Raw genomic sequence first — 27,356 nt, forward strand, 5'->3', positions numbered from 1 at the left:
GGCCACAGCTGTTCTCTTTATATATTAAAGATCTAGATGACGGGACTGGGGGCATTCTGGCTAAATTTGCCGATGATACAAAGATAGGTGGAGGGGCAGGTAGTATGGAGGAGGTGGGGAGGCTGCAGAAAGATTTAGACAGTTTAGGAGAGTGGTCCAAGAAATGGCTGATGAAATTCAACATGGGCAAGTGCGAGGTCTTGCACTTGGGGAAAAAAAGAATAGAGGCATGGACTATTTTCTAAACGGTGACAAAATTCAATGCTGAAGTGCAAAGGGACTTGGGAGTCCTAGTCCAGGATTCTCTAAAGGTAAACTTGCAGGTAGAGTCCGTAATTAAGAAAGCAAATGCAATGTTGTCATTCATCTCAAGGGGCTTGGAATATAAAAGCAGGGATGTACTTCTGAAGCTTTATAAAGCATTAGTTAGGCCCCATTTAGAATACTGTGAGCAATTCTGGGCCCCACACCTCAGGAAGGACATACTGGCACTGGAGCAGGTCCAGCGGCGATTCACATGGATGATCCCAGGAATGGTAGGACTAACATACGATGAACGTCTGAGGATCCTGGGATTATATTCATTGGAGTTTAGGAGGTTGAGGGGAGATCAATAGAAACTTACAAGATAATGAATGGCTTAGATAGGGTGGATGTAGGGAAGTTGTTTCCATTAGCAGGGGAGACTAGGACCCGGGGCCACAGCCTTAGAATAAAAGGGAGTCACTTTAGAACAGAGATGAGGAGAAATTTCTTCAGCCAGAGAGTGGTGGGTCTGTGGAATTCATTGCCACAGAGGGCGGTGGAGGCCGGGACGTTGAGTGTCTTTAAGACAGAAGTTGATAAATTCTTGATTTCGAGGAATTAAGGGCTATGGAGAGAGAGCGGGTAAATGGAGTTGAAATCAGCCATGATTGAATGGACTCGATGGGCCGAATGGCCTTACTTCCACTCCTATGTCTTATGGTCACTGTATAAAGTTAAGATTATGGCTTTAAAGTATATTGCTTTCGGGGTTATTAATGTAAAAGTGGTGTGATTGTCACAATTACCTGGCAGGAACGGAACTGGTTGACCAGCAGCGTACATCTTTGTGGGTCTTTTCGTCCATCTAAGCTATCCAGTTCAGCTGCAACCTGATTCAGCTCTTCGTCTGCATAGTAGAACTGGGCAAGGAGCTGTGGATCTGACCTCTACAATTTCAAAGAAAATTCACAATTAACACATTTACAAGTAAATGGAGATGCCACTCACCCATAGCTTTAAGCAAGACCACCATCCAGTTTGTGAACATCTTTTAATCCAAATAACGTTTCATCTATAGGAAGTAAATATACATTTATATTTATTTTTGATTGTATCAATTACTCCGAAATGAAGCCCGTCAGGTTTCTGAATATCCTACAACACTCATTTCCGTAAAACAGATCTTCAAACCATCAATTTTGGTCAGGAAATCAACAGTTGTCATGCTAGCATAGATGGTGGTAAAGCTCTTCCTCAGATGCAAGCTTCTGTAATTACTTGAAAACAGGAAACTCACGTTTCAAAAGCATCTTTCACAAGCTCAGGAGATCTCAAATTGCTTTTCAGCCAATCAAGTACTTTGTGAAATGCAATTGCTGCAATAATGTTGGAAATGTTGCAGCCAATTTAGCACAGCAAGCTCCCACAAACAGTGATGTGACAATGGCCAGTTAATGTCTTTCAGGTGTTGATTGAAGGATGGGGGCAGCAGAGATAAGTCCCCTGCGCTTGGCAATAGGATGATGGGATCTGGAGAGTCCGTCTGGCATCTGTTTAATATCTCATCCGAAAGAACACCGGAGTAGTTAGTGAGTCATGCTGCAATGCATTCAATCATTCTCATCGTTGTAGCATATTAATAGTTGAAGTGTAAAATGAGTTTGCTCATGAATCAAGCTGCTTGCAATATGTCAACGCATGTTATCAACACTTACTTAGTCATTCTTAACCCTCGTTTGAAATACCTTTAGTTGGGTGAATAACCCATAACAATGATATTTGACACTCAACTGGGTGACAAAAACAGCATGACAACTGTTGATTTCCTGACCAAATTTGATGGTTTGAAGATCTGTTTTTCAGAAATGAGCTTTGTAGGATATTCAGAAACCTGGCAGGCTTCATCTCGGAGTAATTGATACAATTAAAATCAAAGTATGTGTGTACCAAGTTTGAAAATGATGCCCGATCTATTTCAGAAAACACATTATGCTTTTGATTACTAAATTAGGTATCTATTTGGATTCAACATCATGAGCCGCTCACATAACTGGACCTCATTTCCCACCTGCGCTCCTGATGTGTTCATGACCAGCCTTCTATCTTGCACCCTCCATTGCCCTCAGATCATCCGAAGCCCTGCTGCCCACATACTGACTCACACCAAGTACCGTTCAGCCATCACGCCTGCACTCTGACCTACGTTGATCCCTGGTTCACAAAGGCAACTCGCCATCTTCAAGGGCAATCAGAGATGGGCAGAGTGCTGGCCTTGCCAAAGATGTTCACATCTCATTAAAAAAGGGTCTTGTAATGCCTCAAAATTTTAAAATTTTCCTCAAAGGTCTCACTCCTATTTCAATAACCGCCTTCAACTGTAATCATCTAGGAACATTGGATTAATCCAATTCGAGCCTCTTAAGCATCTCGGATTTCTTTCTTCCCTCCATTTGCAGTCACGCACAGATCCCAAGCTCTCAAAAGCTTCCCACCTTTTACTTGAACTGAGACATTCTCATTCACCATGTTTTTTAGTCAATTTCCTTATTGACTTAGAACCAAGAGGACACAATCTCAGACTGAAGGGACGATCCTTTAAAACAGAGATGAGGAGGAATTTCTTCAGCCAGAGGGTGGTGAATCTGTGGACCTCTTTGCCGCGGAAGGCTGTGGAGGCCAAATCACTGAGTGTCTTTAAGACAGAGATAGATAGGTTCTTGATTAATAAGGGGATCAGGGGTCATGGGGAGAAGACAGAAGAATGGGGATGAGAAAAATATCAGCCATGATTGAATGTCGGAGCAGACTCGATGGGCCAAGTGGCCTAATTCTGCTCCTATGTCTTCTGGTCTTGACAGTCAATTTTCTCTGATAAAACCCCAGTGAAACGTCTTGCAATGTTTTCCTCCTTTAAAGGTGCTATACACTGCTGGAGAGTGCATCTTTATCAATGTCCAGGTAAATATACACCATTATATCCCATATTGCTAGGCCATACTTAAGACAGCACAACTGACCTTCCAGTCATTAGCAAAACAGAGAAATAAATTAGGTTGTAGCTGGACTGTAAACCAGCAGTTTTATATGAACATTAATTAGCCAAGTGAACATTATGAGCTACAAATATATTTTACAAGAACATATCTTCAATTTGCCCTCAAAATAAAACTGACCCCTTAAAACACTGTCCTTTTATATAGCTGTATGCTAGTAAAGTAATTAACCTGCAACTTATCTGTGCTGGAAGGGCAGCATGATGGCACAGTGGTTAGTACTGCTGCCTCACGGCACCGAGGTCCCAGGTTCGATTCCGGCTCTGGGTCACTGTCCATGTGCAGTTTACAAATTCTCCCCGTGTTTGCGTGTTTTTCGCCCCCACAACCCAAAGGTGTGCAGGGTAGATGGATTGGTCACGCTAAATTGCCCCTTAATTGGAAAAAATGAAGTGGGTACCCTAGATTTATTTCAAAACACTTCTGTGCTGGCTTCAGACTTCAAAATCGCTAATTTGTTTTGAACATATACTCCACAAATGCCAAACTTTACTTTTTTCTTTACGTTTAGTGGTCGGACATGATTCAGTGCATTTTCCCATACAAATATAGCTGTCAAGTAAGAATATTTACAAATGAATGGCTTCAGTCAATGGGACAAGTCATTCCAAATGACTCCCTACCCAAGAACAATGTCAGCCATTGATCCATGCAACTAATTAGCATGGCATGAATACCCATTACAGTTTGCCAACAGAGCTCATAGTGACCATTTTTATCCTTATGCCTGTTGCAAAATACAAAGACAAAAAAATCCAGTAAACAATCCATCAGACCAAAATGCTTTGTTTGTGTCATAGCTGTGCAGATGGATTTTACGTCAATGATTCTCGCCACGTGTCTTGCATGGTCAAAATGTCTCTGAAGCTGCTTCCAAGATGCAATGCTTGACAAGTATCAGGGCAACATTAGTTGGCAATGCAAAGTCAAACTACACCCCCCGCCCCCCGCCAAAAAAAATACTTGAAGAGCATTGTGATCAGTTTAACAACTGAATACTTCCAGCCTTTTCTCCTCCCCATGCTTCCCTACCCCACAATAGATTCCAGTCCAACACAAAATCAAGGCCAACGGTCCATTTCAATATGGAGCAAATGCTGCAGAGGTCCGATTGTGAGTTTTTTCCAATTAAGGGGCAATTTAGTGTGGCCAATCCACCGAGTCTGCATTTTCTTGGATTGTGGGGGTGAGACCCATGCAAACACTGGCAGAATGTGCAAATTCCACACGGACAGTGACCCGGTGCCGTGAAAGGACCCTGGTCCTCAGCACAAGGTAGCAGTGCTAACCACTGTGCCACCGTACCACCCCCAGGTCCCAAATTTCTGATGACATTAAACCAAGGCTCTATTTTCCCTCCCACTGGTATTCGAAATATCACATACCACTTTTTGAAAAAGAGCATGGGATTTCTCCCCAGTGTTCAGACCAATATTTAATACTCAAAAAACACCCACACTAATCCAATATCTGATCATGAGCACATGGCTGTTTGTGGTACTTTGCACAAATTAGCTGCCGCATTTCCTACATTACAATAGTGACTACACTTCAGAATAAATACTTCATTGGCTGTAAAGCACTTTGGGACACCTGGAAATCATAAAAAAGGAATAAGAAAGCAGCCCAGTCATGGCTTACAGAAAACATTTAGTATTAGATCAAAAGAGTCGTCTCAAAGCTGCCAGAAAAAGTAGCAAACCTGAGCATTGGGAGAAGTTAAGATTGATTAAGAGCAGAAAATAAGAGTACGAGAGCACACTTGCAAGATAAAAATGGACTGTAAAAGCTTTTACAAGGATAAAAAAAAGATAAAGACTTGCAAAGACAAACATAGGTCCCTTACAGTCCGAAACAAGAGGATATATAAAAGGGAACAAGGAAATGGCAGAGCAATTAAATAACTATTTTAGTTCTGTCTTCATGGAGGAAGACACAAATAAATTCCCAGAAATGCTGGAGCACCAAGGGTCTAGTGAGAAGGGGGAATTGAAGGCAATTAGTATTACTATAAAAATAGTGTTGGGAGAAATCAATGGCAATGAAAGCTTAGGGGCTGTTTAGCACAGGGCTAAATCGCTGGCTTTGGAAGCAGACCAAGGCAGGCCAGCAGCACGGTTCAATTCCCGTAACAGCCTCCCTGAACAGGCGCCGGAATGTGGCGACTAGGGGCTTTTCACAGTAACTTCATTGAAGCCTACTTGTGACAAGAAGCGATTTTCATTTCATTATTAATTCCCAGGGTACTAAAGGAGGTGGCCATGGAAATTGGGTATTCAATAGTTATCATCTTCCAAACTTCTCTAGATCCTGGAACAGTTCCAGTAGATTGGAGGGTAGCAAACATAACGCCGCTATTTAAAAACAGAGGGAGGGAGAAAAAAAGTCTAAAGAGGTGCAGGTAGTGGATTGGCCATGCTACATTGCCCCTTTGTGTCCAAATGTCAGGTGGGTTTATGGGAATGGGGCAGGGGAGTGGGCCTAGCTAGGGTGTTCTTTCAGAGAGTTGGTACAGACTCGAAGGGCCGAATGGCCTGTGTGCTGTAAGGATTCTCTAATTCTATGAAAACAGAATTCCAGACCGCTCAGCTGAACAGCAGCAGTAGGGAATATGCTCGAGTCTATTATAAAGGATGTGAAAATGTCAACAGGATTAGACAACATGGATTTCTGAAAGGGAAACAATGTTTGACAAACCTACTGAGGTTTTTTTAAATAAGTTTAGAGTACGCAAATATTTTTTTATAATTAAGGGGCAATTTAGCGTGGCCAATCCACCTACCCGGTACATCTTTGGGTTGTGGGGGAGACACCCACGCAGACACGGGGAGAATGTGCAAACTCCACACGGCCAGTAACCCCGGGCCAGGATCAAACCCGGGTCCTCAGCGCCGTGAGGCAGCAATGCTAACCACTGCAACACAGTGCCGCCCGACCAAAGTTTTTTTTTGTTGAGGGCGTAACTAGTACAACAGATAACAGTGAACCAGTGGGTATGATCCATTTGTATTTTCAGGAAACATATGATGAAGTCCCACAGGCGAGGTTAGTGTGCAACATTTAAAGGAGATGGAATTGAGGATAATATATTGGCATGGATTGAGAACAGTCAGCTGAGAGGAAATAGTAGGAACAAATGGGTCTTTTTTGAAGTGGCAGGTCGTGACCAGTGGGGTCCCAAGGGATCAGTGCTTTGTCCCCCGCTGTTCACAACGATTTGCATTAGGGAAGAAAAAGTAATATTTCCAAGTTTGCCAATGACAGGAATGTGGGAATGAGAGTGGCGAGGAGGATGTCAAGAGGCTTCAAGGTGATTCAGACAAAATGAGTGAGCGAGCAAATACATGGCAGATGCAATATAATGTGGATAAATGCAAAGTTAGCCACTTTGGACAGAGAAATAGAATGGCAAATAATTATTTAACTCGAGCCAGATTGGGAAATGCTGACATACAAACGGACCTGGGTGTCCTGGTACACCAGTCACTAAAAGCAAACATGCAAGTACAGCAAGAAGTTGGAAGGAAAATGGTATCATGGCCTGCATTGCAAAAGGACTAGAGTACAGGAGCAAGGATGTCTTGCTGCAGCTGTACAAGATCTTGGGGAGACCACACCTGAAGTTCTGTGCACAGTTTTGGTCTCCTTATCTAAGAAAATGACTTGCCATAGGAGTTCAACGAAGGTTCACAAGACTGATTCCTGGGGCGGCAGGTTTGTCATAAGAGGAGAGATTGGATTGACTGGGCCTGCGTAAGAATGAGAAGGATCTAATTGAAATGTCTAAAATTCTGATAGAGGTGGACAGACTGGATGTACGAATACTGTTTCCTCTGGCTGGGGGGCTCAAGAACAAGGGACCACAGTCTTACGATACAGGATAGGCCATTTAGGACTGAGATGAGGAGAAATCTCTTTTAAGAAGGTGAACCACCTGTGGATTTTGTTACCATGGAAGCCCAAGTCACTGGATACAATTAAGGAAAAAAGGGAGAGATTTCTAGATTTTTTTCAGCACCAAAGTGTATGGGGAAGAAAGTTGGAGTGTGTCACTGAGTTAGAGGATCAGCCCTGACCAAATTAAATGACGCTGGCTCGTACGACTGAATGGCCTACTCCTGCTCCGATTTTCTATGTTTCCAAGTCTTCTTTACTCCAGAGAGATGAATGACTAAAATGGCTAGTTTTGGTCAAGCACTAATCACTGAAATAAAGCTATTAATATAAGAAACCATTTCTTCCAGATATGTGGTGAAGAAATACTGCAGAAAAAGCTACCTCTCAACCTTCCTTTCTCTTTGAGCTGATTTATAACCAAGATACTGAAGTAAATCAGATATGGTTGGTTTCTATTTGACTGGTTCTCTGTCACCCATGGCAAAACTTCAACTTTGCTCAATAGCTTCACCAGTAGCCTGACAATAATCTGCAAATTCCCTGGGTTCTGCATCAACATCCCACAAAATCAAAAGCAGCAGATCTGTGCATGAAGTAACAAGATACTCTAGGCATGATTACTTTAAAGAATTGCAGAATTACATCAATAGTCATATGTTTTTACAGAACAATCCATCACCAACACAGTGGCAGAAGTGTGGCGACACAGTAGCTAGCACTGTGGCTTCACTGCGCCAGAGTCCCAGATTCGAATCCCGGCTTGGGTCGCTGTCTGTGCGGAGTCTGCATGTTCTCCCTGAGTCTGCGTGGGTTTCCTCCGGGTGCTCCGGTTTCCTCCCACAAATCCCGAAAGAAGTGCTGTTCGGTAAGTTGGACATTCTGAATTCTCCCCGTGTACCCGAACAGGCCCAGAGTGTGGCGATTAGGGGCTTTTCACGGTAATTTCATTGCAGTGTGAATGTAAGCCTACTTGTGACAATAAAGTGTCGACCATCTACAAGATGCACTGCAGCAGACCACCAACTAGCGAGAAGGATGTCGAAGAACAAATCTGCTGGGAAATCCCAGCAAACATTATCGATAATTATAAAGGGCAACTTTAATAACCCAAATGGGTATAAGGAGGCAAGGAAATGGCACCAAGTCAATGCTGATTTGGAGCTGGTCCTGATCTGATGAGCAAAATGGCCCCCTTCTGCACTATAACAATTCTGAGATTCTGTGAACTCACCAAGGCTCCTTTGGCACCACCTTCCAAACCCGTGACCTCTACCACCTGGAAGGAAAAGGACAGCTGACACATGGGAACACCACTATCTGCAAGTTCCTCTACAAACCACACCATCTTGACTTGGAAATAAATATCACCGTTCCTCGACTGTCGCTGGGTCAGAATGTTGGCACGTCTTTCCTAACAGCACTGTAAATGCACCTTCACCATATGGACCGCAGTGGTTCAAGGTGGCAGCATACCACCACTACCTTGAGGACATAGATACATAGAAGATAGAAGGAGGAGGAGGCCTTTTGGCCCTTCAAGCCTGCTCCCCCATTCATCATGATCATGGCTCAGGAGAGCAAAACTGCACACAATACTCCGGTGTGGCCTCACCAAGGCCCTGCACAATAGCAGCAAAACATCCCTGCTTCTGTACTTGAAATGTCTTGCAATGAAGGCCAACATACCATTAGCCTTCTTTACTACCTGCTGCACCTGCATACCAATTTTGGATGGATGATAAGTGTCCTAGCCAGTGACGCCCACATTCCATGAATGGATAAATTTAGAAAAATAGTATTAAACACTCTGAAAAATCACATACCAGAAAACAATGTACACCATATTATCTGGTGTAGAACATAACCTATTCTTGGAGATGCACAAAAAGAGCTAAATTGCTAATTACTTTTCATCGTTACATGAACCTTGAGTAGACATCACCCTCTAATGGAGGGATAGCTGACGACGACAACATACATCTCTCCACAGCATCTTGCCTTCCCACCTCAGTAACCTTCACAACCCACTGTGAATTTTGCATTCTTCCAAACACTACCATCTTGAGTATCTTACTTCCTTCTCTCCACCAGTGGGGTCCTCTACCATAAGCTGCATCCCAAGTCTCTCTTTCTCCCCCTCCTTTCAGAAGCTCCTTAAAACCGACCACTTTGCCTTCACCTGCCCCAATATCTCATGCCACTTGTGGTCAAATTTTAAAAACTCCAGTTAAATGTCTTGGGTGTTTGCCACTTTATAAACACAAGTTGTTGTTGTTTCCCTATCAGACACTGCCCACAGATGAGGCGATAGGTTTAGATTTAGAGTCACGTGTACCGAAGTACAATGAAAAGTATTGTTCTGCGTACAGTCCAGGCAGATTATTCCATACATGAAAAAAATATAGGACATACGATAAATACACAATGTGAACAGCTGGACATCGGGTGAAGCATACAGAAAATAGTGCTACAACTGCAGAGAAGGCGAGTAGAGAGATCAGTTCAGTCCATAAGAGGGCCATTCAAGAGTCTAACAGCAGGGAAGAAGCTGATTTTGAATTTGTTAGTGCATGTTCTCAGACTTTTGCAACTCCTGCCCGATGGAAGAGATTGGAAGCGAGAATAACCCGGGTGGGAGAGATCTTTTGATTATGCTGACCGCTTAGACAACCTGTTCACAGCCTTCCATGGGTTCCACGCTAAGTCAGTGCGCATTTGTCTTTCCCTCTTAGAAGAACATGGTTTCCTGTTTCTATTTATCCATCACAGCACACTTCAGATTGGGAATAAAATGCCAGACCAGGACTGCAATTCATTCTGCGCACAAGGGTGCATGCTGAAGCACAAAGGGGCCTATATCATTATTCCTCTCAGTTGCATTTTTCCAAGATCATTAGTTACTATTCAAATGTTCTCTCAGCTCCTTAATCAGATTCACAGGAAAACACTGTTCACATGAACTGATTTGCATTCTGCATGTTCCAAGCGGCACAATTTGCAGTGAATCACGAATGGGGTGAGCTTGCCGCAGCAATAACAGTTATTCTCATCATTGGGTTAGAATACAAACTGTATGCATTGCTTGCCATACATCCCAGACCCTGACAATTCCTCTAATAAATTAAATGTTTCACTTTATTCTTGTCAATTAATTCTCAGGATCTGCCTCTCAAGATGTGCACACCATGTAGAAACCAACATTTTCTACCTATCCCTTGATGTCCTGAGGTGGTGGTGGACTTTCATCTTTAAGTGTGTAATGATTTGATGCAACTGATTGCCTTCAAAGTGGCGATTTTCATTTCATTTCATTTTCATATTTTCTGGGCTGCCTGGTTTTTAAAAACGAGCCTCACAGCTTTTTCTTCTTTCTTCCTCCTGCTCTTTCTTTCTTTCTTTATGACCTTGTTCTTTATAGCCACTGGCACTTTGTTCGTTTTGCGGAGCCTTTCGGTCAGCCTCCGCATGCTGTTGGCTTTTTTCTTCTGCTCCGGTCGTTGGCTGCCTTCCTCTCCGGCTGCCTTTTCCAACAGAATTGCTTTCAACTGCCTCAACTGCTCTTAACTGCCGTCATTTAAAAAAAATAACGGTCCCTGCGAGCGCCAGCGCGAGACTCCCGCTCGTGCTGCCAACCGCTACCTTTCTTCAAACAGCAACGGTCTCAAGTTCCAGCACGTGCCTGTTTCCAATTAAAAGTTTTTTTTCCATAAACAAAAACTCCCATTGGGGTCGACTCCACACAAACCCGCAGATAAAAATAGTGGCCAACCATCTTTCTTCCTCCCCCGCAACATGGTCAAAGACTTGGCATGATTTTTAATTGAATGGCAGGCAGATGAGCTTCAAGGCACTGACTGGTGACGTCCCGTTCCTCTAACGACACCAGTTCAAATTGGTCATCTGCTCCCCTTGCCCAACACTGGTTCCCCAAACAAAAACAACAACCCCCCCCCCCCCCCCAAGGACAACTCCCACAGCCCAAATGCCACATTATTTCCATTTCTCATGACAATAGACACCGGCATCGGGTGAAGCATACACAGGAGTGTAGTATTAATCAGGTCAGTCCATAAGAGGGTCGTTTAGGCGTCTGGTAACAGTGGGGAAGAAGCTGTTTTTGAATCTGTTTGTGCATGTTCTCAGACTTTTGTGTCTCCTGCCCGATGGAAGAAGTTGGAAGAGTAAATAACCCGGGTGGGAGGGGTCTTTGATTATGCTGCCCGCTTTCCCCAGGCAGCAGGTGGTTTAGATGGACTCATGGATGGGAGGTGGGTTTGTGTGGTGGACTGGGTGGTGTTCACAACTCTCTCTGGACATTTTGTTCCAGGAGGCAGTCACACCCCTTAGGTTAGGTAGAATCTTAGAGTTGGGCAATGGCCAGGGACAGGAGGATGTGACTGCTGGCCAGGTAGGTAAGACAAGCCAGCATTAAGTGATGGAAGAGCTTCAATTCCGGTTTTATTCAACAGGTACGAGGTGTTTTCTACCTGTGTGGGTGAGGAGGTCCATGAGGCCCATGAGTGGACTGATCACATCACGTGAAGGATATCATTGATATTGACACCATCCAGGACAAAGTAGCCTGCTTGATTGCTATCCCAAACATTCAATCCCCCCACCATCAACAACCAGTGGCAATGTGTGCCATTCACAAGATGCATTCAGGAACTCACCAAGGCTCCTTTGACAGCACCTTCCAAACCCAAGACCACTACCATCTGGAACAGTGTTTTTCCATAGTGCAGGTCACATGCACGTGTCGGGAGGGTCGCGGAGCGTTCCGGCGCTGGTCCCAATCGCGGGAGAAGGAACCAACAGCCAATACCGGCTCTTAAATGAGAATGAAATGAGGCTGCGTACAGACTTCTGATAAGCTGCATCAATGAGCAGGTCATGCATCCTGCACATACACCCAACGCCGTGCATTGTACATATCTGCTTTTGCAGTCAAATCATAAAGGAGAGCACTTTTCATTTTCTAGTTGCGAGCAAGATGGATCGTTTTGTTACACAAATAGGCAGTGCACCCACTGGCCAGGATCTGACATCAGAGTGTGCTGGAGACAGCTGCTCTGGAGAATACACAGCAGGACAGAGCAATGCTAGCTCTGTACAGAGCTCCAGGGTCTCTGGTGAACAGCCTACAAAGGAAAAGCTTAACTTCAGAACAAAGCAGTATAAAGAGGATTTCTTGAGGTATGGTTTTATCAATTGTGCAAATGCAAAGCCCAAGTGTGTTCTATGCAGGGAAGAATTGGTAAATGAGAAGATTCAGATTTTGAAAGAGAAGTGGTAGGTAAAAAAAAAATGTATTTTGAGCTTGAGACCCCAGAGTCAGTTATCAACTTGCAGCCAACACCAAATGATAAAGACTAAGCTGCTGTCCCTGACCTTTGACAGCACATTAAAACCACACCAAAAGCCCATGAAGCTGCCAGCATTCTGGAGTAACATACCCCAGGAGTATCCAGTGCAGAGTAAAATAAGGATTTTGTTGCCAAACCCCTTCACAACAACCTGCATGAGCGAGGTTGGATTTTCTGTTCTCAAAAATGAAGACAGCACAAAGGAACTGGCTGAACTCTGCACCAGATATGTCCATCACCCTATCCTTCGGTGAGACTGATAGGAGTGAGATTGTGAAGGTCATGCAGGATCCCCTTTCATATAGTCGTTCCCTCAGTCGCTGGGCCAAATCTTGGAATTCCCTCCCGAACAGCACTGTGGATGTACCTACACGTCAGGTACTGCAGCAGTTCAAGGTGGCAGCTTGACACCACCTTCACGAGGGCAATGAAAGATGGGCAATATGGCTGTGTTGCTTGCCCAGTGCCAGGGATCTGGAAATTTGCTCAGGGTTAAAGAGGAACCTTCAGTAGGAGATGGAGGATTCACAGTCATGGTCCATGTAGGTACCAATGTCATAGGTAAGACTAGGAAAGATAATAATAATCTTGATTGTCACAAGTAGGCTTATGTTAACACTGCAATGAAGTTACTGTGAAAAGCCCCTCGTTGCCACATTCCGGCGCCAGTTCGGGTACACGGAGGGAGAATTCAGAATATCCAAATTAGTGGTTCTGCATAGAGAGTGAGGAGCTAGCACTACATTAAACAGTGGAACCGGACCACGTGCAAATTGGCATGGGGAAATAAAATTTGAGAGATGACTGTGTGGCACAAAGTCTAGTGTGGGAGAAGTGGGTTCCAGTTCATGAGGTGCTGGCACCAGTATTGGGCAAAGTGGGAGCTGTACTATTGGGACAGTCTCCACCCGTGCTGAAGCCAGTGTTGTAAAATGTTTGCCCTGGGTGGAGAATCTAGAACCAGGAGCCACAATTTCAACACCAGGGGGAAGCCACTTAGGGGACGGAGTTGAGGAGAAATTTATGATATAGTGTAGATTTATTTGTTCTTAAGGGCAGCACGGTAGCATTGTGGCTAGCACAATTGTTTCACAGCTCCAGGGTCCCAGGTTCGATTCCGGCTTGGGTCACTGTCTGTGCGGAGTCTGCACGTCCTCCCCGTGTCTGCGTGGGCTTCCTCCGGGTGCTCCACTTTCCTCCCACAGTCCAAAGATGTGCGGGTTAGGTGGATTGGCCAGGATAAATTGCCCTTAGTGTCCAAAATTACCCTTGGTGTTGGGTGGAGGTGTTGAGTTTGGGTGGGGTGCTCTTTCCAAGAGCCGGTGCAGACTCAGGGGGCCGAATGGCCTCCTTCTGCACTGTAAATTCAATGATAATCTATGATTAATCTAGTACAAAGGTTCGGCACAACATCGTGGGCCGAAGGGCCTGTTCTGTGCTGTATTTTCTATGTTCTATGTTCTATGTATAACAGAGGGAGAAGGGGTTTTAAACCAAACAGTGGGGGCAAGGTATCAAACTTGGGAAGATGTGGTAAATCAAAGAGCAGAGATAAGGCAAGAGAGAAAGGCATTATATGGGAAAGGATAAACATACTGGCTCCACTGGAGAGATTCTCCTTTCCGCCGGCAGCGTACCCCCGCTCCTGGGTTTCCCAGCAGCATGGGGTGGTTACAATGAGAAATCCCATTGGCCAACTGCTGGAATAGAGAATCCCACTGCCAGTGCCCCGCCGAGAAACCTGCGGCCGAGGAAGCGGAGAATTCACCCCACTGTCACAGGAAGGGTCAGCGAGTGCAAGTCTGAGTGAATCGGCAGATACGGTTAAATTACAGGCTCGGTATCTGAATGCACAGAGCATTCCAAACAAAACAGAGGAACTGACAGCTCAAATAGAAACCAAGATGACCTGATAGCCATCAGACTGGTTGGAGGGTGACATAGATTGAGGCCTCAATATTTTATTTTATTTGTTCATTGGGTTTGGGCGTTGCTGGCTGAGCCAGCATTTATTGCCCATTCCTGAGAGCATTTAAGTGTCAACCAGATTGCTGTGGACCTGGGTTTTTACAACAATCAGCAATGGTTTAAAAGGTCATCGTTAGACTTTTAATTCCAGATCTTTATTGAATTCAAATTTCACCATCTGTCAAAGTAGGATTCGAACCAGGGTCCCCGCATTACTTGTCCAGCGCCAATACCACTACACCACTGCCTTCGCAATTGAAAGGTGCGTGACATTTAGGAAGGACTGGATATTATTAAAAAAATGGAGGGGTGGCTTTGTTAATTAATGTTGGCATTCCTAAGTTCAGGAAACCATGATGTACAAGCGGTTTTTGGATTGAGAGGAGAAACATAAAAGCAGCAAGTCACTCGTGGGTCCCTGAACAGCAACAACATGGTAGGATGGGGGATAAAAGAAGAAATAGTCGGAACTTGCACGTGGCTAATTATGGGGGATTTTAGTCTACAATTTTTCCTTTGGGAAAAAATCAGATGTGCAAAAGTACCCTAGGTGAGGAATTCACAGATTGTTTTCGGAGAACAGCACATTCTAGCGCCAACCAGAGAGCAGGCTGTGCTATGTCCGGTACTGAGCAGTCAGATAGGATCACTTTATGACCTCATAGTGAAAGCCCCTAGGAAGCAGTCACCAAATGATGGAATTTCACTTTCAGTTTGAGGGATAAAAGAATGGGTCTCAGGCTAGAATTTTAAACTTTAAGGGCAATTATGAGGGCATGAAAGTAGAGGTAGCTAAAGTGAACTGGCAAAATCGGTTCGAGTATTGGCAGACATTAAAAGGAATATTTCAGAATACAAAACAGATACATTTCAGTAAGAAAGAAACATTCTAAGGGGTGGAATCCGCGCTTAACTAAATAAAAGTTGTGTTTAAGACGTTATCAAACTAAAGAATAAGCATATAATTGTGCAAAGGTGGGTGGCAGATGAGAAGATTAGACAAAATGTACCTAACAGCAAAGAAAAGCTCAAGATTAATGAGAAAAAAATTAGAGTACAAGAGAAAGCGAGCTAGAAAAAAAAAGTAAGTGTGTCTATCCATATTTTTAAAAAAGAGTTAACAAAGTCAGCATTGGTCCTACAGAGAGAGAGAGTCTGGGGATTTAAAGCATCAGTCTTCACTCGGATACAAGTAACATCCCAGCTGTAAATCAAGAAATGGAAGGGAGAGAGGAACTCAGAAAATCTACAATCACCAGGAAGGCGGTACTCAAATTGTTAAGAGGCATGGGCAGACAATTCTCCAGGTCCTGATGGACTTCATACTCGGATCTTAAAAGAGTGGCGAATGAGACAGTTGATGCTTTGGTTTGAATTTTCCAAAATTCCCTAGATTTAGGGAAGATTCCATTATATTGGAAAACAGCAAATATAAATCAATGCAAGAAAATCGGTCAAGCTCGTAATTTGGTTCATTTATGCTTGCTAGAAGCATAATGTATTCATATGCAGGGACCCCTTCTCTCCAAACAAAAGCAACATGGTCAAGCTTTGCACATTTTTAAAAAATAAATCAGCCAGGAGCTTGTGGAGCCGAGAGTTCCCTGTTGCTTTCTCCATGGTAATGCCTCAGTCAGGGCCAACCTGCCAGCCAATCAACACCCTTCCATGTGCAAAGAGACAACGAAACTCGAATAAACGTAGAACTGCTAGGAGATCTCATGTGAACAATATGTTAGGTTAAGCTCTTCAGCACAGCAGAATTGTCAGGGCCACCCAATAACTAAATGTGGTACTAATATCTCGTAGAATGGTGGAAAACCTAAAGGCCAGGTGTTTTGAAGCGGCATGCTGAGCCGAGTCCCAAAGGTGACCTATAATAGACAAATAATCAATGAATCCATAGAGCCTTAAGCACCAATGCTTTAAGTCACTTTGCAAACTTTAGGTCTCATGGTGATCAAACATTCTACAGACGTCACAAACTAACTTAAACAAAAAATTCCAAAGACATTTGAGACTTGATGAATGATCAAGTCATTAATACATCCAATTCATTCTGAACTAATTGCATAATGCTTCCCAAAGGAAACATAAAATGCATTCTTGCTGCACAAGAGTTTTTTTTAAACTGACAAAAGTACAGAATATTTTTTGTTTTGGGTTTATTTGCCCTCTCAATACAGTCCACCATTTGCTCCTGAAATAGAGTTTTAGATTTAGATTTGTCACATGCATCAAGGTATAGTGAGAAGTATTGTTCTGCATACAGCCCAGATCTTAAAGTAAAAGCTTCAAGTGTAATAAAACGTGGCTCCAGTGTTCTGTCCTTTACTTTCTGTAAAGTTTTTTTTTTAAACATAAATTTAGAGTATCCAATTCTTTTTTCCAATTAAGGGGCAATTTACAAGGGGACAATCCACCTCCCCTGCACAACTTTTTGGATTGTGGGGGCGAGACCCATACAGACACGGGGAGAATGTGCAACCTCCACACAGACAGTGACCTGGGGCTGCGATCGCAGTGCTAATCACTACACCACCATGCCTCCCTTTTGAGTTTTAACAACAACCTCAAGGTAAAGGTGGTGAATGTTTCAATGTATTCACATCGGCTTTTCTTCTGTCCAGCTGCTGCAAGTTTACAACCCTGCAGACTTGAAATTGGAATAACTTGTGCATGACTTTGGACCGAACTACATTAGATTATCTGTCAGACAGACCAATTTTCCCATCACATCTAGATCTCTTGCAATCTACTTTTCCTCATCTAAAATCCCCAATCTTCTCTATTCTCGGTCGTTTGGCCAAGATCAAGCGTCAGATCAAGTCCAGGATGAGGTGCTATGCCTTTTCTGGTCAGCTTGGATCTTGTATGTCTCACTTGTGGAGACCATGAATTGGTTTGAATTTGAATTAGTTTTTGGAGCAAACAATGAGATGGATTAAGGGTTTCCACTGTCCACCCTGCGCATATGTAACTTTAAAGGTAGGGATTAAAAAGTCCCAAATCTTGGTACAATTCACAAACTTGAAGTTTTCAATTGCCTCACTGAACAACAGCTGATACATTGCAAATAACCAGTCACAACACAGCGTCACTGCCATTAACAATATTCTTGGAGTTGAATGAAGGCAGAATAAATATCATAAATCAGTGATGCTCCCTAAAACAAGTGTGAAATGGGACACGGATAGTTGAATGAAGCATCTTTTTTCTTCCATACAGTTCTTCCTATCATGGGAAAGAACACACAGGACACCATGGTGCGTTTAAGCAATATGGAGATTTTTTATTCAGAGTTGGTTTGGCATGGTTTACTGAAAACAACTCTATTTTTCCCCTGTAATTCACCACCATACAAGCAGTTATTCTGCACCAGCAATTTGACCTTGAACAAATTGGATGCTGTCATTTCATATAACAGCATTTAAGTTGTCAATATGGGTTACTGCATGAACTATTTTTTCCACAGTATTTTCAGGGTCATTGCTTAGCTGCTGAGGTGACCCACCTTAACAATTGGGAAATCACTGCTGTGGGCTAGGGAGTTTTTTATTCATTCATGAGATGTGGGTGTCACTGGCTGGGTCAGCATTTATTGCCCATCCCCAAATGTCATCACTAAAGTGGTGACTCCACCTATAATAACCCTTGGTCAGAGTCTCAGACGAACATCCACTACCAGACAATTGTGACATTGCTACGCTTATACATTTCATAGTGAGCCCCATTTCCAATTCAATGTAAATTATAAAGAAGAATTGTGCAGTAATCCAAAGTGCAGGGAACTCTTGTTGAGATTTCCTAAATTAATCTCAGTGATATTTCTCGAACATGCGGCAATCAATGTTTTCAAAGTTAAACTGGATAGGCACTTAAATTTGCAGGCCTACGGGAATAGTGCAGGGGAATGGGGCTGCCTGGATTGCTCCTCAGAGCTGGCAAAGACTCAATGGGCCAAATAGTTCTGTGCTGCAAATGGCTCCATAACTCTTGATGCTGCTGCCAGTCAGTGAAGACTTCCATTTAACCAGTGCCAACTGCGTAGAATTTACAGTGGAGGCCATTCGGCCCATCAAGTCTGCACCAGCCCTTGGAAAGAACACCCTATTAAAGCCCAGGTAACCACATCAAACCTTTTGAATACAAAGTCGCAATTTAGCATGGCCAATCCACCTAACCTGCACATCTTTAGACAGTGGGAGGAAACTGAAGCACCCGGAGGAAACCCCCGCAGACATGGAGAAAGTGCAAACTCCACACGGTCACCAGAGGCCGGAATTGAACCTGGGACCCTGGAGCGGAGGGGCAGCCGTGCTAACTACTGTGTCACCGTGCCACCCTTTAAATTTGCTCAATTCATTTTTACGGTCACCAACTCTGAATCATAGAATCTCTACAGTGCAGAAGGAGGCCATTTGGCCCAGAGTCTGCACTGACCCTCTGAAAGGGCACCCCAAACAGGTTCCCGCCCTCTTCCTGCAGCCCTGTAACCCACATAACCCACACATCCCTGGACACTAAGGGGCAATTTATCATGGCCAATCCATCTAACCTGCAGATCTTTGGACTGTGGGAGGAAACTGGAGCACCCGGAGGAAACTCACGCAGACAAGGGGAGAAAGTGCAAACTTCACACAGACAGTCACCCGAGGCCGGAATTGAACCCGGGTCCCTGGCGCTGTGAGGCAGCATGGCTAACTACCGTGCCACAGTGGCACATCTTTGAGACTTCGCTCTTTGTGGTAAAAGCATTGCATCAACTAGACCCATACTGCATCCAGCACCAAATGGGACAGAATCAGATTCCGATGCGACACTGCCCATCCTCCATGAGCTAACCCTATTGACAACATTCAGGCTCACACAAGCTTACATGGTATGAACTGCTGGCACTGTGACAAGTGACATCAGTTAACAGAGATGAGCGTTACAAGGATAAAACATTACAACTGGAAAACAGTACAAATGAAAACTGTAATTAAAATATATTTAGCGTAATAGTTTTGCACTCCAAAATCCTGGCCGAATGCTTCTCTGAATGAAACAAAATTCCAGTGCATGCTGTCAGCACTGCAGACTCGGTCTTTACTTTATGTTGAATCAATAAGTCACAGAAGTGACCTGTGACAGTGCTTACTGAACTGAAAGAATGACTGCACTATTTAACTAAAAGACTATCAAGATGATGGTGCAACCTTGAACTCTTTTGCACCAAGCAATTCTGTACAAATATATCAAATTGCACATCTGACCAGATTGTTGTCCCGATTGTCTACATATTATGCTTCCAAACAGGACATTTCACAAGCATTCAATTGTCCATCTTGTTTGCTATTTCTGGCATTTTATTTCTTTGGAACGCACACTGTTTTTAGCTTCACAGTACCATATTCCTGCCTCCAAGCCAATCAATGCTGCTCAAATACTAAAACGAGTTGCATCCACAATTGACTTTACTAACAAATCCAACCAAAAGATGAATATGACTTTGTGGAAGAGAACATTAATTAAGCACAATACATGTAGCTGCCATTTTGGTGCTTGAAGCTAAATGAACAGAGGAGGGTGCAGCAGACGTCTAACATTCACTCAAATGTACAAGTGAAAATGAACACCTCAAAGAACACCTCAAAATACATACTAACTCTAGGACATTTTTGTTGCCCTCAAATGAATTCTCCACAGTAAAATAATAGTATGCATCATAACAAATGCTATATTATATCAAATGTTTTCATTCAAAATAATTCAAATCATTGAAAGAGATTTATAATGCATTAACATACTCAACTGTCAAACTTCATGGGATTAAAACATTAAGAAAAACACTTTCAAATTCCAACTCAAGTTCATGTTGGGAAAAGGAATTTTCATTTGGGGGGGGGGGGGGGGGGGGGGGGTGAAAGAATCTTTAATTTATGGGATCTTAACCTGTCGACGTCCTGGCGCAATACGACAAGTTGTAAGATTTGTAATATTTGTAGACTATGTCAAGTTGTTCGATTCCTTGTATTATTCGACTGTGTATAGTTGAAGGAATTTAGATCATCTCTGCTATTCGGTTATCAGTAGCACTTTGAGAATACTGGAACTCAGCAGAAATTTGCAGTATAAACTTCTCAGGTGCCAAAAATAATTGTTTTATTTGTAGTCACTTGATTACAATTTGAAAGTCATTTAAAAGGCAATTCGTAGACAATTCGAAGCTTCGAATTCGAAGCCACTGCAGAGTGATGGACGGGCATTTGCAGAGGGGGCAGGGATCCCCGGGGTTTGATCTATACTTATCTATCGAACCCACTAACCAGCATGGTAAAGATAACAGGACTCTTTTGGTGCATTCACAGGTTACAAACAATCTGGGGAAGAGCGAAATCTTCCGGGTGAACCAACAAGAGGGGAGTGGAGCTGGAAAAGCTACATTTAAAGTGACTCAAAACAAGGTTCAGGTACCTGGGGATACGAGTAGCCCACAACAGGTCAAGGGTCCACAAGTGGAACCTCTCCAACCTGGTGGAAGAGATGAAGAGGGATCCGCAAAGATGGGACTCTTTCCTCTTTAGCTAGCAGGCAAGGCACAGGCGGTCAAAATGAACATGCTGCCTAGGTTCCTCTTTGTATTCAGATCACGCTGATCCTCATCTCCAAACTCTTCTTCACCAGAGTCGACAAGCTCATCAGGTTCTTTGTCAGAAGGGGGAGGGAAGAAAGAGTCCCTCAGATACGCAAGACCATATTACAGCACGAGCGACACGTTGGAGGCCTGGCCCTACCGAACCTCCTATTCTACCACTGGGCAGCAAATGTGGAGAGGGTAAGGGAACCTGAGGCGGACTGGATTTGAATGGAGGAAGCCTCCTGCACAGGGAAAATAGTTCTGGCATTGACTGTAAATATAAATGCAAATAAGAGAATGTGAGCACCGGAGCCTGGGTCACAGGGAAAGTGACAACCTGTTGCACAAATGTTCATTAAGTCGTTGTTGCTTGGTTTCTTTTGCGTTCTTGCCAATGGCTCGGTCTCGTGATGTGTATAAGTCTTGTTACTAAATGTTAAAAATCCTAATAAAAATACATATTTTTTAAAACATGTACAATTAGCATCAAGTAAACTGTTTATGTTCTGAGCAATGTAGCATTCTTACTTCAAGGTAAAAACAATGGTAGCATGGTAGCACAAGTGATAGCACTGTGGCTTCAGAGCGCCAGGGTCCCAGGTTCAATTCCCCACTGGGTCACTGTCTGTGCGGAGTCTACACGTTCTGTGTCTGCGTGGGTTTCCTCCTACAGCCCAAAGATGTGCAGGTTAGATGGATTGGCCATGATAAATTGCCCTTAGTGTCCAAAATTGCCCTTAGTGTTGGGTGGGGTTACTGGGTTACGGGGATAGGGTGGAAGTGAGGGTTTAAGTGGGTCGGTGCTGACTCGATGGGCCGAATGGCCTCCTTCTGCACTGTATGTTCTATGACTATGATTATTACTATGACAATGAAAATCCCACGAGTAACAAACATCCCAACACTTGCACACCTGCAAAAAAAAAAAAAAAGTTCTAAAATTGGATTTTTTAATGAATTGGCTATTTGTAAGAAATTGTCCCAAAGCAGGAATCACATGCAATAGGAAATTAAAAAAATTATGTCTACATCATAAGACGACATTGTCAGTGCTTCTCCAGTGAATGCAGCTTCAGACATCTGTAAAATCCATAGATGCTGTCCTGTCAACTGGGATGGAATAAGAACTAAAAAGTGAAAGTGCATGAGCCGACATCGTCCACACTATAAAAACTGTAATTTGATGCAGCCGACTAAAAGTATCTACAATACTCTAATTAAATCAGTTAGGCAGTACAAGAATGCATAATGCAATGTCAATACAACTAACAAAAAGTCCAGTCTGATGTTACAAAATGAAACAAATGCAATTAAAATTTAACTGTTGATGTCTTGTATGCCACCGCGAAGTTTTCAATAAAATGAGGGGTTATCATTATTTTTTCCCCCCATCAATTAGACTTCAAATTCTTCCAATGCTGCATGTTCAGTCTATGAGCAAGCTGAAGAGCGAGACAGCCAAAAATCAGCACTTGGCTGCTTCAATTGCAACCCTTGCTGGTGTTGGAAAGTAATGATTGTGGGGAAGCATCCGGTGCTCTTTTCCATGTGAACCAAGTTCCAAAAGATAGTCCCACTGTGCTTTACCATTTTGATTTAATCGTTAATGTTTTTGGTGCCTTTTCTTATAAGCTAGTCTATGCCACGATCTCTCTGCTATAGTTTGATTATTAGCTTTCCGTCAACTGTTGGCAATCTCCCACCTTTTAAAAAAAATAAATTTAGAGCACCCAATTATTATTTATTTTCCAATTAAGGGGCAATTTAGCATGGCCAATTCACCTAACCTGCACATCTTTGGGTTGTGGGGGTGAAACCCACAAAGACATGGGGAGAATGTGCAAACTCCACACGGACAGTGACCCAGGGCCGGGATTCGAACCCAGGTCCTCAGCGCCGCAGTCTCAGTGCTATCACCTGCGCCACATGCCGCCCCATCTCCCACCTTCTAACAAACAGTACAGCCACAGTTTCTCGATCACATTCCTACTAATTTATACCACAATGGTAGAAATATAAAGAATTATTTTGTCATAGCTTTTTTGAAATATATCTACATAATAAAAAAGAAAGCCAATCTTGCCTATTGCATAAAAAAACTCTGGATATTTGTTTCATTCCAATTCTATTACGATACCAATAGAGATGAATCCTATGGGTATCCTTAGGAATGAATGCTGCCACTGAACGGAGTCAGAATGTTTTGGGAATAAACCACACTCCAGATACAGGGATAATCTTAACTGACTCCAGTGCAGTAATGAGAGGTTATGTATTTCAGATCAGATGACCCATCCGCCGTCTCAAATGGCCACAAAAGATCTACAACGTAAAGACGATGTTGGGTTATTAGCAAAATCATCCAAAATTAGAAAAATACTCTGTTTTAGTTAAATGCCAATTCAAAAGGAATTTGGATTCAACCTTTACATTAGGAGGTAAATACAAGTGAGGAAGGCCATGTAGCAGATTCATGACCCCCATTGTCCTGGAAGCTTCAAATGGTTTAATGTTCATACAACAGACAGAAATCGATGCTTTGTGCAAAGTAGGATTTTATAATCAACTTGATGTACCAGTCTCCAGGGCTTACTCGTCCTACCGAATTAAATAATTTTCTGGATCTACATCATTTGCTTAGTACGGCAGGGAAATAGCGCTGCAGTGCCAGAGGTGAATCGTGCACCATCTTCTTGTTCAAGGCGATGCAAGAAATCTTATGGCACGATTTGAAGGCAATCAGGACAGTTTTGCCCATGTGTTGTCAATATTCATCCCTTGAGTAACACCACACAAGACTGAGGTGTAATTTATCTTACTGCAGTTTGTGCAAGATTGCTGGTTGAAACTGGCTGCCGCATTTATCAAGTGACTGCACAATATTAATTCACTGGATGTGGAAATAGTTGGGATGTTCGGAGAACGGGAAAGGAATGTCAGTTCCCTCCTTTTTAATCTACCTCCAATATCTCTTCCAACCCCTCTGCCCCCCTCCATAAGGGTGAAGACAGGATTGGCCATGATAAAATTGCCCCTTTGTCCAGGGGTGTGTATGTTAGGTAGGGTTACAGGGATAAGACAGGGGAATGGGCCTTGGTCGGGTGCCCTTTGAGGGTCTGTGCAGACGCGATGGGCCAAATGGCCTCCTTCTGCACTGCAGGGGATTCTATGGTTTTAGGAGGGTAGATTGATTCATAGGAACAGGGGGTGGCCACTCAGCCCTCAAGCCTGTCCCACCATTAAATGAGATCATGGCTGATCGGTGACCTAACTCCACTTCGGCCCATATCCCTAATATTTTTGCTTAACAAAAATCTAACCCTCGTTGCCCTTCAGAAGGGAGTGGTGGGTTGCCTTCTTGAAAGACTGCAGTCCCTGAGGTGTAAGTACATCCACTGTGCTATTAGGGAGCGAGTTCCATTTTTAGGCCCCATTGAAGGAACGGCGATATATTTCCAAGTTAGGTTGGTGAGTGACTTGGAGGGGAACCACCTTATGTCGGAAGGGAGGCCACTGATGAAGCAGCTGAAGCTGGTTGGGCCGAGGACACTAACTGGACAAACTCCTGCAGTGATTTCCTGGAGCTGAAATTATTGACCATCTTGCTTTGTGCCAGTTATGACTCCAACCAATGGATGGTTTGCCCCCATTCTCAGACTCCAGGGCTCGTTGATGCTCACGTCTGGCAACAAGTTCTTTTGTCCACATTTAAACCAAATCTGTAATGAGGTTCGGAGCTGAATGACTCTGGCGGAACCCAAACGGAGTGTCCGTGAGCAGGCTATTGCTGTGGAAGTGGCACTTGATAGCACGGTTGATGACTCCTTCCATCACTTTGCTGAAGAAGAGTAGACTGATAGGGTAGTAATTGGCAGGGTCGGATTTGTCCTGTTTCTAATGTACAGGACACACCTGGGCAATTTTCCACGTTGCCAGGTAGATGCCAGTGTTGTAGCTGTTCTGGAGAAGCTTGGCTAGGGGTGCGGCAAGTTCTGGAGCACAAATCTTCAGTACTATTGCCGGAATATTGTCAAAGCCCTTAGCTTTTGCAGTATCCATTGCCTTCAGCCATTTCTTGATATCACGTGGCTGAATCGTATTGGCTAAAGACTGACATGTGTGATGCTGGAGAGGATGGCACGGCAGGACAGTGGCTAGCACTGCTTCCTCACGGCACCAAGGACCCAGGTTCGATCCCGGCCCACTGACTGTGTGGAGTTTGTACATTCTCCCCGTGTCTGCGTGGGTCTCACCCCCACAACCCAAAGATGTGCAGCGTAGGTGGATTGGCCACGCTAAATTGGCCCTCAATTGGAAAAACAACTAATTGGATACTTAATTTTTTTAAAAAGACATCTTTGATACTGGGGGCCTCCGGAGGTGACCGAGATGGATTAATTCACTAGGCGCTTCTGGCTGAAGGTTGTTGCAAATGGCTCAGCCTTGCCTTTTGCACACAAGTGCTGAGCTCTTCCATCATTGAGGATGGGGATAGTTGTGGAGGCTCCTCCTCCAGTGAGTTATTTAATTGTCCACCACCATTCACGGCTGGATATGGCAGGACTGTAGAGTTTAGATCTCTTGCGTTGGTTGTGGAATCGCTTAGCTCGTCTTGCTGCTTATGCTGTTTAACACACAGTCCTGTGTTGTAGCTTCACCAGGTCGCCCCCTCATTTTGAGGTATGCTTGGTGTTGCTCATGACATCCTCTCCTGCACTCTCCATTGATCCCCTGGCTTGGTGGTAATGGTAAGTGGGGGATATTCCAGACCATGAGGTTACAGATTGCGATTGAATAAATTTCTGCTGCTCCTGATGGCTCTCAGCACCTATTGGATGCCCAGTCTTGAGTTGCTGGATTTGTTTGAAGTGTATCCCATTTAGCATGGTGGTAGTGCCACACACGGTGGAGGGTATCCTCAAATGTGAAGATGGGACTTGGTCTCCACAAGGACTGTGTGGTGGTCACTTCTAACGATACTGTCATGGACAGATGCACCTGCAACAGGCAGATTGGTGAGGATGAGTCAAGTAGGTTTTTCCCTCTTGTTGGTTACCTCACAACCAACCTGCTGCAGTCCGAATCCAGCAGCTATGGGAATATAAGAATTAGGAGCAGAAGTAGGCACTTCAGCCCTTCATTAGACCATAAGACGTAGGAGCAGAATTAGGCCACTTGGCCCACTGAGTCTGCTCCGCCATTCAATCATGGCTGATATTTTCTCATCCCCATTCTCCTGCCTTCTCCCCATAACCCCGGATCCCCTTATTAATCAAGAACCTATCTATCTCTGTCTTAAAGACACTCAGTGACTTGGCCTCCACAGCCTTCTGCGGCAAAGAGTTCCACAGATTCACCACCCTCTGGCTGAAGAAATTCCTCCTCATCTCGGTTTTAAACAAGCTATGTTCTTTGCCAACTCAGTCTGTAGTGGTGCTATTGAGCCAGTCTTGGTGATGGGTATTGAAGCCCCTCACCCAGAGCATATTCTGCACCCTCAAGTGCTTTCTCGATATGGTGTTCAATATGGAGGAGTGCCGATTCATCAGTCGATGGTGGCCGGTACATGGATATCAGCAGAAGGGTTCCTTGCCCATTCTTATCCTGAAGCCATGAGACTTCATGGGGTCCAGAGTCAATGTTGTGCACTTCCAGGGCAACTCCCTACCTCCTATCGCTGTGCTGCGGTTCTGTCCTGCTGGTGAGACATTCCCAGCAATGATGATAGTGTCTGGGACACTGTCTGTAAAGGTATGATTCTGATTATGACATTGTCAGGCTGTTGCAGGACTAGTCTGAGCTTTGGCACATGCCCCCAGATGTTAGTAAGGGGATACTAGCGTGGCGGTTGTGGACTCAGTTCGCAGCCGCCATAGTCGGGGGCGGGCCGATCAGAGGCCTCATACGGCATTGGGCTAATTTTGGGTGGGTGGTCCAGGACGGGCAGGCGACCTATCAGGGGCACTATTTGGTAGGTCCAGCTCCGCGGTCAGCCCGCCATGGAGCACGGCGCAGCCACTGGAGGCCGCCGTGCGCATGCGCGGCCTCTGACCCGGAAGTGCAGGGGCCCATATCTGCAGCAAAAGCTGCTAGATTCACGATGGGTTCTTGCTAGCCCCCTGCAGGGCTATGAATATGTGGCCTTTTCACAACAGTTTTTCTGGAGTGAAAGGCCATCGTTTTTTACGACGGCGTAGGGACATA

The 27,356-nt window shown here is 44.1% G+C and overlaps 1 protein-coding gene across 8 annotated transcripts in view; it reads right to left on the bottom strand.

Annotated features, from left to right (window-relative positions):
• The window catches only part of zfyve28 (zinc finger, FYVE domain containing 28), a 266,810-nt gene that overhangs the window by 190,902 nt on the left and 48,552 nt on the right, over positions 1 to 27,356 (bottom strand). For 7 of the 8 annotated variants that reach the window (XR_011948985.1, XM_072515681.1, XM_072515678.1 and 4 more), the window contains exon 2: positions 1,053 to 1,193. Coding sequence is in view for 7 of the 8 variants with exons in the window: in XM_072515676.1 (XP_072371777.1) it covers positions 1,053 to 1,193 (141 nt within the window). In the remaining variant the exon portion in view is untranslated. Of the gene's footprint in view, positions 1 to 1,052; positions 1,194 to 21,680; positions 21,800 to 27,356 lie in introns of those variants that run through there. The other variant, XM_072515679.1, reaches the window with a different exon arrangement.

This window comes from Scyliorhinus torazame, chromosome 9 (assembly GCF_047496885.1).
Source record: "Scyliorhinus torazame isolate Kashiwa2021f chromosome 9, sScyTor2.1, whole genome shotgun sequence".
Lineage (NCBI taxonomy): Eukaryota > Metazoa > Chordata > Chondrichthyes > Carcharhiniformes > Scyliorhinidae > Scyliorhinus > Scyliorhinus torazame.